Source organism: Argentina silus (genome assembly GCF_951799395.1).
Source record: "Argentina silus genome assembly, chromosome: 3".
Classification (NCBI taxonomy): domain Eukaryota; kingdom Metazoa; phylum Chordata; class Actinopteri; order Argentiniformes; family Argentinidae; genus Argentina; species Argentina silus.
Genome location: NC_139657.1, coordinates 25018856 through 25032643, shown reverse-complemented (window position 1 = coordinate 25032643; position 13788 = coordinate 25018856). Strand labels below are relative to the sequence as shown.

Below are 13788 nucleotides of genomic sequence, written 5' to 3'. Positions count from 1 at the left end.
AGAAACAATGTTGGAAGAGTTTCAGATCAAGTGTACAATTAAAGTGTGTTATTGCAGTATGTCTCAAAGAAATGTATGTCTACAGTATTTCATAAATCTTCCGCCTTTGATAAGGCAAACAACACACATACAGTATTGATCGCTAAATCATAGTCAATAAACAATAATAATAATAATAATAATAATAATAATATACATTGCATAATGAATCCAATCTTGGCATCTTCCCCTGACAAATGATAGCCCAGACAGACAGAATGAGCACAAATCACGATATTACAATATGTATATTACATTATTACAGAAAAACAGACAAAATAGGAAATAACATGTCTTCTCTGTTATGTCCCAGGTTGCCGAAATAGCAACTGAATATTCACATTTGAATTTCAAGTTTGTGGAATACTAACTCGATCGTTGCATTACTGTATTTCTAGAAAACCTAGCGCCATCTAGCAATCAATCAGTGTGCACGAGGTCAACTTTAGCGTGCCTAAATTCACCACGATGCTCTGGCGTGCACGATTGGCGCATCGTCCCAGGCAATATATTTGGCTCCATCTGTATGAATACCTGACTTTTTTAGTTTTATATTGGGGGCGTGACAAATCTGAATATTTTAAGAGTTCGGGCTTGTTCTTTACCTACAAAAGAAGGACTGGTTGGTTTATCAGCTTGTTTTTCAAACAGGTATTGCTATTGTACAATATGCATGTTTACTACATTATCATACTGTGAAGCTGAGTGAATATGTTTTTAAGCGTCCGAAAAGCATTGAAAGCTATATTTTCAGGCACTTTGTATGAGGTTTACATACAAAATTTTAGGTTGCTGCTAGCGCAGCCGCTCAACGTCTATGCTTCACGCATTCCGTCTCACGCTCGTCTCACAGACGTGGATTTCATGGCCGTGGTATAGCAGACCTGTTAGGGTGGTTGGGCCGGCGCCCATTGGCGTGAAGTGTATAGGTATAGGTCCAAATTACAATTACTATTGCCAATCAACTCTGAGGAATGTTATGGTACAGTCTTAGAAAAAAAAGGTTTGTTTGCTCTTCGAAAAACCCTTTTTGGTTCCATTTAGAACCCTCCTGGGAAAGGGTTTAACATGGAACCTAAAAGGGTTCAACATATACATTATTAATTAATAATAGAAGGGTAGCAAAGAAGACAACCAAAGTTAATATGAAATACATGAGAAAATAGCATAGGGTTCTAGTTTATTAGACCCCTTCACCCTCCATGTCAGTTGCTCTTCTTTTCGCTCTAGCTCCACTCTCCCTCAGTGAGAGAGGTGCGCATTTTGACAGACATTCCTTCACTGAGTCAGAGAGGTTAAGGGACATTGACAAATTTCAGTTGAAGTTGTTCCCCTTTAAGCATGTCTTTTTAGAAAAACTTGCTCACACATTGATCAATAATCCTTTCAAAAACCAATGTGCATTGTAACTATATTGCGTTATCAGCAGTCACACATTGAATTGATATCATTTTATGAATTGATCCTTCCTCAATCAACCTCTGCATTTCTATCATCACCTATATAGTTCTAATGGGGGAAAATACAGAAATCCTTATAAGATGTCCTACATCTGCATCCATGTATACCATTTCATCTGAGATGTGTTTCGTTACCTACACAGTAATTTCTATGTTTATTTTCCCATTTTGAATAGAAACAAAATATACCAAAAGATTACAAGATTCCTGTGGAGTACGTTCCAAAACAAGAGGTAAGATATGTTTTTATTCTCAAAAGCAACATCAAAATATAATAGCAAATAGAAAATAGAAATCTTTAAGAGTTTATATGACTTTTCTTGAGTGTGGTCTATTTTGTATTTATGATAATTATCCTATGCCCATGATACTTATTTCTTTTTTTCTTTTTTTAGAGTGGAATGTGTTGGGTAAAGCTAAATGTGTTCTACTTGGAGAACAGTTTAGAAGAATTAGCAAAGAAGTTTGGAAACATTTCGTCCAACAGATATAATATTAGCATATTTGTCCAAATGCTGCAAGAGATACGGACTCATATGGGGCCCACTGAAAATTTGGTAAGTGTTTGGTTTTATTTTTGGGTCTTTCACACCTTGTATAATTGTGACAGATTTCTTTCAATGATAAGACATGTTTTATGACAAGATTGACAAGATAAAACATAAACCTTCTGATGCGAAATGCTGATGATGTGAGTTGGTATTTTACTCCACCTAATGTACATGAAAACATTAACGGTAACAGTTTACATTAAAGTCTACATGTAGGAGTTTGTATGAGCAAATAAAGCATTACTAACTTGAAAGTGGAAACCTAAAAGTTTGTACTGTCTTCACATGTTTTTTCCATGGATTTCACTTTATTGAATTCAAATCATTCATTCTCTTTGGCCTTCTCAGGACCTGATCATGTTTGAGTTTGAATGCCACTATAGAAAAGAGCAGTGGCAGACAGGACGCTATTTTGAGTTTGTTGAAGATTTCCTGAAAACTGCCCAGTCAAGACAAGAATCACCAGAAGACTGTGAACCACCTCCCTGTCCCACAACAACAACAATAACAACAACGACACAATACTCCACAACTGGTGAATATTTCAAGGTTAACTTGTGCAGTGAGGCTTCAACAGTCTTATCTACATTATTGTGTTGTACTCAGTAAGTTTATATTTGTTGTCGACAAAACTTGTCCAAACCTCCAAAACCTTGTCCAAACCTTGGGTCTGTTGTCATCCTCATGAGCTAGGAAACTGTTCTGTCTCGTTTTGCTAGATGGGCACCCATCTCCATTTGACTCCTCTTGTTAACAGTCTCTTTTTAGGTCAGATCTCTTGTGGCGGTTTTGGTTGCATATTCTTTTTTTTGTGTGTCCTGCACAGCATCTTTTTTTCTTTAAAAAACTTCACAAGACAAAACATTAAATGTACCAGGTCTATTGTGACATTACCACAGCTGAGTCACAGAACCAATGGAAGATGTCCCCTGGTGGACCTTATGAAAGGAAGAAAAGGACCGAAACCCAATTGTGGACGTGTTGATTACAGAGCAATCTTTAGATCTTCCCAAGCGCTTGGCCTTTCTTTCCTGGAGCGGACGGATCAGATCTTTTGTCTGAGGGAAAGAAAAGGCGGCTGTGAGGTGACTTTTTAGGGTCTGACAATGAACTGTTTTCATCATTGGGCATTAACACTCCACCCTTACCCCCTTTTTCCCTCTCTCCATCTACCTCTCTCCTCTCGCTCTTTTTCTCTCTCTCTCTCTCTGCAGAACCAGTCAGTTCAGGAACAGACTGTGATCTTTCAGCGCCAAACTGCAAATCCTGTAAGTTTAAGATTGTTGCAACTACACTTGGGTGTTTTTGAATGATGCTCAACTGCATTCCTCCCATTTGCTAATTGGTTAGAGACATCTGTCAGTTGATTCATGAGGAGACTGCAGGGCGAATTACTTACCCCTTTAAAACCTCCTTTATGATCCTTTGGTCAGAACTCAAGTCTTATCTTGTTTGACCCGACCATTTCTATGTCTCTTTCCTTGACAACCACTGACACTGAAGTGTTGTGAAGTGAAGTGTTGATGGAGCGATGCTTTACCTTTTCACTGTCTATGGTTGTCAAGCCTCCCTCAGAGGTTAGGGTGAATTATTGTATGCAAATTTTTTCTAGGAAAATTCCCCCCCAAAACTGTACTGTAGAATGGCAACATGTTGTATTAAATACACTCACACTCACATTAAATACTACATATAAAAGTCTTTTGGTTAATGATAATGGATAATGAGATGTTTGTTTTCAACTACAATTTAAATTGTTTTCCATTTCCAGTGCATCAGTTATTCTCGATTGAATTCAGAATTAACCCCACCCCTGTTTGGAAAGGATTTTAACGGATTTCAGATGATTTGTTTGAACAATTTAGATATAGTTATTAACTTTGAGCTAAATTCCTATCTGTCCTCACAGGGAAGGAGCCACTGAGGTTCCTGCCAGAGGTGGTGGAAAGAAGCCTACTGTCACTACTGCTCATTCCAGTGATTGCAGCCATTGTGTTTCTGTTTGTGTGGAAGGTGAGGTGATCTTTGACCCAAAGGGACTTATCAGTTAAGAAGCGTCTGGTAGTCTGAGTAGTCTGTTGGTGCCGTTCTGTCTATTCCTAATGTTTTGTCTTTGGACATTATACTGTCTGTGGTTGTTGTAATTTTGTTGTTTTGTTTGTGGGGCATCACGGGTTACTTCAAAGCGTTACTCTCTGTTCTAACAGGTCAAAGCCAGGAGAAACCAAAATCCTGAACAAAGTTCTGGCGAAGGAGGCCTCTTCACGGGAACAGAAGGGAACACACCCCCACTAGATGATGACATATCTGAAAAGTAAATGCCTTTCAAAATTCTCTCATTCCAGTATATGAAGATACTTTTAGGGATCTAACTGACATGTAATATTTTTGCTCATGAAAGGTTTTTATTGTAATTTTGAATCTTTATGAAAACATTGTTTTTAAAAAAAAAAAAATTATGCCTATTTGTAAGACTTCAAACATGATGTTGATTTACGCATGACTCAACATATATATTTATTTTATGCATCAGTCCACATGTTATTGTCACAGGGGGAGAAATAAGTGTAATTTATTGATTCCATTATAGGAACAGATTGAACGTCATTGAAGCAGTGTAATTCTTCAATCCTTTTCAAAACTGGTGAGATTTCAATAATTATTACATCATGTCACCTTAGCAGATCGCTGAATTGCAATATTGCAGAATTTTACTACTATCTACTTTATTTGTTATTTCAACATTCATTTTAACTATAGATCTCATGAGGTTGTGATTTACTTTTTTGAGAGGGACTTGGTCAAGAAAGTCAGCAGGGACATTTTTGGAAGGAACTATAATTTCATTTTAAAGCAGCAATGTGGAATTGGTGAAACAGCGAATTGGTTCATGTTTCACATTTCACCAATTCCTGATTGCCGCTTTAATGTTCTGTACCATAGATATACCAGTAGATGGTTAGTAGTTACAAATGAGTATAAACTTAACACACATATTTATCCCCCCCCCCCCTCTTTTCTCTTACAGAGGAGTCCACTAAAAGAGCAAGCAAATAAAAAACACATGGAACTGAATTTCTTACTGATGTCTCTGAGGTGAAAGACCTGCTTTTGCTTCCTGTCTAGAAACTGCTCTCCACCAGAGAATGACATTGCATAGACTCGATACAAATCTGCCCTGTGAAATCACTCCTGTTAAGGAGTTCTGGATAAGGGTGTTTTTCTTGCAAGAGTATATAAACCCATCGTCCACTGTTAAATTTCATGAAAGTAAGCTGGGAGTGTGGTGTACCTTAAGGAAACATCTGGAGACTTGAGTTGTCACTTTCATCATCGAAACTTAACCTAACTGTCTTATGAGCACTCCCCATTTGCACTTTGCGTGGGTTTAGCTGGAGTGTTGTACCCAGTTCTTCTCAAGAACAAGGCAGAGAAACATTCTCAAATGGCTTTCAATTCTGAGGACTGAAGCATGAATGACTACCTCTAGCCACCCTCACTTTCACACTTTCAACAGCTTTCCATCTTCTACTTTGGTCTGGGTTTCCATTGGACATTCCCAAGTACAAATGTTGAAATTCATACAAATATTCTCAGATCTATTCATCTGGTTTGTCTTATGTGTTTGCCCATGTACTGATGAGGTTGTATGATTTATTTATTTATTTACTCTGTATGCTGACAGCATCGTATTGCTGCTGCTTATGATACACCTGACAATTATTCAGCTGATGTTAGAAATACTGAATGAGCAGGAATAGGTTTACAAGGGCGTATCAAAAGGACTACATCACCCATTCAATTCATCAGCAATACAAGTCTCAAATAAGCAGTGCATCAGCATACACATACTGTACTGTCTTATTCACAAGATAGCCATAGAGTGTGCTTAGAGAGCCATAGAGTGTGCTTAAACTCAACTACATTCAATAACTTCACTCGCAAGTGTCATACAGTAGATTTACTTGTACTGCATGATGCAGTAATTGATGCATATGAATGGGTAATGTAGTGTGAGGGTATTTTGTAGGAGTGTTATTGTACAAAATGTGCTGCTTTGACTAACTTACATTAAATCCATCACATACAGTAACAACATTACATAACACATAATATTAATGGTAGATCAGGGATGGATAAACCCACAATTATTTAGATTGAAGGTCGGTGAAATCTGGGTGTTGATTTGTCTTCAATGCACATGACAGACAGACTGACTAGCCTCAAGTGATCCCCTAGGCCTATAGGCCTATGTTCCAGTGATCTTCAATTATAACTCGACCAGCTCTGATATATTACAGCCTATTCACTCAAGAGATATATTCTGTATGTTGCATGTACACAGCCATATTATAGTTTTAACATCGTGTTCAAGTGGCTTAAGGTTATGGGTTAAGATAAGCTGATCAAAATCTGTTTGATTAATAGATATGGTTGTCAGCCAAATGTCCAAGCAAAATTTCTAATTGTGTTTCACAGGGTCATAATTGGCAAGCTCTTTTGCCGTTCTCTGAAGCATGGCATCATCATGTATCTCTTCCAAATTGTAACCCTAATACTGCTCTCAAAACCCTGTAGCAGAGCATGTGCACACAATTAAGCTGTCCATTTATTTCCAAGTTAACAAAAATAGAAAACATACCACATGATCTGTGATGTCTGGTCACACATCTGAACCTAGGATACAATAACATTTTGAGAGCGTATCCATCTACACGATTTCTAAAATCTAAAATGACATGATCTGTATTACAGTAAGTGTGAGTGTTATGCAGATAGAGTATACTTTACTTATCCTGTTAATGATGCAGAAATGTATCACTGTAACTAGTATGTGATTTATATGATGAATATTGCTCAAACCATTATGTGGTATGATGTTTTTGAAAATGTTTACCTAAACATCAGGTGGTAAAGAGAGAGAACTCAACTGTACAATGTAAAACGTGGCTGTAGTTTCTATAGTAAAACACTGTAAGATGCACAGTAAAATACCATAAATAAGTTTTACAGTACAGTACAGTATTGCATTGTGGGCAAATTCTGTTGGGAATATTAGTGGGAATATTATCCAGTAATGTACTATAATACAGACTTACTGCAAACTTACTAATTCGATCATACAGTTAGGTACTGCCAGTCAGACTGTCAGGGAGCAACCTATCACAGACAATAGGCCTACTTGAACCAAAAGTGAAAACCCCCAAACAACATCCCGGTAGATATAACAGTAAGTAAGATACATGAACACAGGAATTAGAATGTCCCAATCCTCTATATAGCCTTGTGTGTATTATCAATGGCATAGACATAGCCAGACTGGTGTATATAAGGGAAGAGGATAATTCTTCTTGTGGGTAATTATAATTCCTGTGTTCATGTTGCTGTTTCTTACTTACCTTTATGCAAATCGGATCTTGTTCGGGGGATTTCACTGTTGGTTACTCTGCTGTATGGTCCATCACTTTTGGAGGGGTTATTGGTTGGTTGGTTAAGTACTGTCTGTGATTAGTGTAGTGAAATGTATGGGACCGGACATTCCTTACATTATTTTAAGATTTATGACACTATGACTGGTTATCTTTTTGTTTCTATTTAGTACAACCCTCACACTTCAATGTTAGTGTATAATGTATTGTTCTTTCTCACATTATTGTGTTATTTTTGGGAACTTACCCCTGATTTGCAAAAGTTTAAACCTACAATAAAGTCTATAATTTGCTGTAGAAATCAAAAAGCTATTGCTGTAGAAATTACAGTAACGTAGTCAATACAGTCAAAATACAGTAATGTATTGTTTTGTGTAATACAGTAGCTCTTTGCTTAATGTACTGTACTGTACTGGCTGGCAACCGTGATGCCAGTAAAATACTGTACTGTAACTCTACAGTGAAAAGTGTATGCTCTAGATTAGAACCACAAGCTTTCTCTTAGATTTGATATTTGTCAACTCCTGGTTTTGTGCCTTGTTTGGAATAATGTGGTTGACTCCATCATGAATACAGGTAATATGTCTATGATTTTGCTTTTAGCAGTGTATGAAATGTCACGCAAAACCCAACATGAAGTACAATCTGAGACCTGACCATGACCCCTCTCTCATTGATACATTTTGTTTTGTCCATCAGTGAAAATGAAACAATGATTTTTTTTTTTTAATTTGTTTCTATACACAGAGTATTCCTTCATCATCTCGATGTAACCCTTACCTATGGAAATTGCCTGTTACTTGTATCGTCTTTGTGACCCCCAATATTAACTATTCTTTTACCTTTATTCTTACACACCTCACTCATTACAAAAAGGATCATATAGTCACATTCAAGTTGTTTTAAAGACCAGGGCACACATTAGTCAGAGCAATAATCCTCTCGCCATTTGAACATTCATGTTCCAACAGAATGCCATGCTTTTATGAAGCAATGCTATAGAACTTCTGACAGAAAAATGTATTAAACTTCAATTGCATTAATTTTTACAATCCTTGTCAGCATGTAATGTTTTAGATGTTTTAATTTTTAGGAAATGGTTTCATTGGTAAATCTGTGTGTTTCATCAAGTGTATTGGGGGAATTTGCCACTGGACTTTTCTGTTAGAGGAGTGTATTTATTGTGCAATTGACTCTCTGTTAAATATATATATATATATATATATATATATATATATATATATATATATATATATATATATATATATATATGTACCACATTGGTGTTCATATAGTTCTGAGCAAATGTGACAACAGTATTTTCAACATGAATAGCTGAAAATGCTTGGTGTGGTTAAGTGTTGTTTTGATGTGTAAAAGCTATAAGATAATTTTTTTCATCAAAATAATTGACTTTATATGCATTGTTGATCAAAATAAATGGAAAGTTTAGACACAAGAGGTCCTCTTCAATCAGCTGTTGGTTATGTGTGTCTTTCAGAAAAAAGGTTTTGCCTCTGCACAAGAACATAATTGTACACCAGTGCCCAGACAGCATTCAGATTAGTGGAAAAGTATCTATTGAGAATAGTCACAACAAACTAACAATATGTTAGCATTTAAAGAGTAAACTTCAAAAGTTTTGCATTTGTTTTTTGGGGGTGTTTTTTTTTCTTTCTTTTTTTTTTTTACATATTGTTTGGATATCGCAAGTTGAAACAGGTTTAAACTGTGAACAGAAATGTGGTGGCATCCCCCATTTTCATTTCTGTCTTAGAGCCCTATGAACACAACCTGTTTCAGTCTGCTCACGCTGTGGAACCACAACAGTCCGGTTCCATAGTGCAGAGAGCAAGTGCCGAAGCACTGTTCCCATATCAGCTCTTGTGTGTTTTGCTGTGATATAAGGTGCAATGAGGGTGAAATGAGCTGATCGCTGAACAGTGAGCCGTGCTTTTGGTCTCAAGCTAGCTACTTATGGGGGAAACAAAAGGCTCTTAGGCAGGAAGTTAGATTGGGTGCCAAAAGAAAACATCATTGTGGCCCGGTTGAAAGCTGGGCAACACTACTGTATTCTGTATTTTTGTATAAATGTAAACAAACATATATATAAGATATGAATAAAGTACACTTATCCAACCTTTTAGTGTGATTGTTCATATTTGATTTATTTTGTGAATAGACCATAAGACATACAGGGCTACTTGCAGAGTCACTAGTATATTGGCAGCTAAATTGATGTAACGTCCTCGGCCAAGTTTCGGGTATAAACCACTGCACTGGTAACAATTCATCCCACTAGCAATGAAGATAAGGAATCGAGATTAGATTAGATTAGGTGTTTGCCCAATATGATGTCGATACAGCTATCCAAGTAGAACTAGTTTGCGTTTGGCAAGGAACAAAGCTTGTAATGTGCCACGTTTGTTTAGAATCCGAAATGTCAAGCATATACAGTAGAGTACTGAGTGCGTACACATCCGATCAAGAAATCTTCACATTGATGCAAGTTGGAAATTTAATTTGAATAGTGACTAGCATATTGGCAGCTAAATTGATGTAACTTCCTCAGGCTCATCAAGATGTACAACATTACTCTGGGCTACTTGGAATTTCGGATGTTTGAACTTGGAATAATGCAGTCAGTAATAATGCAACCAAGGACAGGAATGGTTATCAATCAATTAATTCAAAAGGGACAGCTGTGGATTTGTCCACAGCGTTTTGGGCCTATATAACATATTGGCCTTTTCTAAATTGAAAGAAAAAAGATTCCTAACATCTTCTCCTCTGTCCTCCACTCACATCCTCCTCAAAATGTCAGAGGAAAATGAGGAGAGGAAACGAGTTCCCCACATAATTCTCTTTTGCATGGAATGGGCCTACTGAAATGACAGAATATATGCCCTTGATGTGTGAAGGCTGTAGCAACTGCACTAAAATATGAAGACACTTATATCTATAATGTTCATTATGTACTTATTTGCCCCTCTTAGTGAATGTGTAATATGTTGTTAATGCGATGAAAAATTATACAACAGCCCAAGCTGATATGAAAACCTGATCTTTTATAAGAATTCCAAAACAAAAATGATTACCTTTACCTGTAGATAATACATATTGATATCCCATGAGAGGTTTATCAATCAAAAGGGAACATGATTCTATGACAATTTACAGAAATTGAAAATTATATTCATTAAATTCTTGTCTGCTATTTAACTTAATAAAACATCACTTTTGGCTGTAAGACAGTTTATTTCCCCTCATGCACACACGTTTATTATTTGAAAATAATTAGTGTAGAATGTATTGTGCTTTGCGATTAGTTGATCTTGAATCTTCATGATTAATTTTCATTTGATCAAAGATAAAGTGGATCAGTGACCCGCGTGCCAACCTTCAAACATCTGTAGTAAAGGGGGTGTGGGTTTGACACGGGAAGCAGAATCCCTGAAAACTCTTCCTCTGAGGCTTGGCATAGGCTACTCACTTAAAAATAAATAATTATCAGCATGGATGTATGCACATAGTGCTGAAACAGACAGCACTTATTCCAACTGAGAAGTTATAGCAGTGCATCATATTGCTTTTCAGAGCCCAATAGATAGACCCTTCTATTTGGAGGGGCTGTGCATCAAAAGCATCAGTTTAGCCAAATATAAATTTCACTTGGGTGAGTGGTTCCATCAGATATATTTGAATCTGATTTGCTCCTCAACAACTTCGGACATCATGAGCAAAAGTGTCAAATTAATTTGGACATGTTAGCAAAAAGAATGCTATGATATACCTACAGCATCTGTTTTGGGGTATTTACAAAGAAAATGTGTTGCAAAGTGAATGCGAGGAAGGGAGAAAGGTTACTATAAAACTGGTTATATTTTGCTGCCACTGGTGCTATATTACAAGGTTTGGGCCTACACTCTTAGAAAAACAGGTTCTAAGGAGAACCATATAGGGTTCTTCGGTTTGTCCCCATAGGGGAACCCTTTGCAGAGGGTTCTACCTAGAACCCTCTATGTAGGGTTCTGCCTTGATCCTCCAGTGAAGGGTTGCCTCTGCTATTTCTCATTTCATATTAACTCCTTTGCTTTCTTATTATGACTTAATAAAGCATATATATGTTGAAACCTTTTAGGTTGCATGTTGAACCTTTTCCAAAGAGTGTTCTAAATGGAACCCAAAAGGGTGCAACATGGAACCCAAAATGGTTCTTTAAAGGGTGCCCCACAAGAGCAAAACAATTTTCTAAGAGTGTACCACAGTTAGAATGAAACAAGAACTAACATCACAGTACCTTAGTGAGATAATGCAACAGAAAGAATAGAAATTCACAATGCCTCATTGTGTCACGTCAGATAGCACTCTGCGTTGATCTGTCTCGTATCACGCAAACGGTCATGGGATAGATCAAAAGTATCCCAGCTAAAATGTGCTGTCATATTGTTCATTACCTTGGTTACAATGTGTAGACTAACCATAACTAAAACAATACATCTGTCAATTATTTTCATGTTTTTCTCCAGCGAATGTCTTAGTTACATGACCTTGAAACTACCAAACGACTTTGGTGGTTGAAGGTAAAGCCGTTATTTAGTTTGGAAATTTACACAAAAACTAGCATAGATAGTTCCGTTACATTTCACATAAAACAGTGCTTTACCCGCACCTGTGCAAACTTAACAGTGCATAGAAATTATTCTAAAAATGACTTCAAACAACAATAACAAACAATCCATATCATGGTTTTGTAACATAAGTAGCAGTCCAATAGAAAGCAATGGGAGGGTGCATGAATCTCACAAATTAGGATCTATTTTTATCGCGGATGCATTATAAAGATTGGTGCCATGTCCTACAAGACAGGTTGTTCAAGGCTTTGAGTGTCGTGTGTCTGAGTGTCCCTGGCAACAAAAGGGAGGATATTTGTTAGGGAACTGTGCCTAATTATGATTTTTTTGTTCTTTGTGGTACATTAACCGATGTACCTGTGATGTGGTTCTTTTTTTATTCTAACTGTATTACATCTATACTCATGTCCATGTGTTTTGTTGGGGTGGTATTTTTTGATATGACAGAACTCTGTAAAGCTCCGGTGATTAACATTTTCTGTAGGAAAATACCCACATTTCTACTGTAACATAAAATACATTTTTACAGTCAGGCCCTACAAAAACAAATAATAATTGACAAAAGAAAAGGGTCATTCAGATGAAAAGGATTCTATGTAAAACCCTTTCGATTTACGAAGAGGCTTCAAAGAACCATTTCTTCAAAAAAAAGTTATTCATAGGTTCTAGGTATAACCCTTTTCCATACATTGAACCCTCGAAGAAAAGGTTCAAAAAAGGGTTCTTCAGATGAAAATGGTTCTAGGTAGAAGCCTAACCCTCTGCCAAGAATCCTTCTTGAACCCATTTTTTTCCAAAAGTGTACAATATGAGGTCACGTGGATGCATGCAATTCACATTATAGAGCTGCATGTCCATCAAATCAGTACCACACCTGTTTGAAAAGTACCGTGAAGAATATATTGTATATAGTTGACCACCTTCCATTTTAAATAAACCTGAACAAGCAAAACAACACTGGGGCTGGCCGACCCAGAGAGGACCAACGCTACAGGTCTGAGATCAGAGGTTGGAGGACTCAGATGAGCAATGTCAATATGGGGTGTTTAGCGTGTGATGTAGTGTTTTGTGGTGAAGTTCTCAGTGTGGCTAGTTTTGGTTGTTAAGCTAATTGTTTGTAACATGCTTTTGTTGGATAGCAAGATGGCAGAGGTAAGTGGTTAACCCAAGGTGTTGTAACAAGGTTTGCTAATTGGTTAATTGGTAGCAGGTGGTTGTCTTTGTCTACCTTGGTTTTGCTATGGTTGAATGTATATATTTCTTTGCGGTGACAATCAAGCCAGAGATGAGGAAATGGGAAATAGTGGACAGCTTATTGCCATTAATACAGCACAAAAATAAGTTAGGGGATACTCTGATAAGAACGGCCTTGCTTAATATTAAGTGCAGACTGTTAAAAATTGGGGGGGAACAGAGCAATTTGAAGCATGTAAATAAAGTGAAGCAGTGTGAGAAATGTGTACAGTTGGTCAGAGACCGCACTGCTTTGTGGCTTGATGGAGACTTGCTAGAATTCAGGGAGGATGCTGTGGATCCTTGCATTGAACTTCAGATGAAAGAGTTTGACCTAAAAGTGGTTAGATTAAAAGTTGAGTTCTAGGGCTGACTGTGGGCAGGTTTGCAACGCTATGAAATTATAGGAATATAAAGAATTATGAATTGAAATAACAGCCAA

At 37.0% G+C, this 13788-nt stretch overlaps 1 protein-coding gene across 2 annotated transcripts in view; it reads left to right on the top strand.

Annotated features, from left to right (window-relative positions):
* kitlga (kit ligand a) overlaps positions 1-8698 on the top strand; it is a 29049-nt gene extending 20351 nt beyond the window's left edge. For both annotated transcript variants that reach the window (XM_083666104.1, XM_083666103.1), the window contains 8 exons: positions 1676-1732; positions 1895-2056; positions 2399-2585; positions 3265-3318; positions 3960-4063; positions 4258-4364; positions 4641-4694; positions 5079-8698. In XM_083666104.1, coding sequence (XP_083522230.1) covers positions 1676-1732; positions 1895-2056; positions 2399-2585; positions 3265-3318; positions 3960-4063; positions 4258-4364; positions 4641-4671 — 702 coding nt within the window. In that variant the 3' untranslated portion in view covers positions 4672-4694; positions 5079-8698. The remainder of the gene's footprint in view (positions 1-1675; positions 1733-1894; positions 2057-2398; positions 2586-3264; positions 3319-3959; positions 4064-4257; positions 4365-4640; positions 4695-5078) is intronic.
* Positions 8699-13788: the final 5090 nt, after the last annotated feature.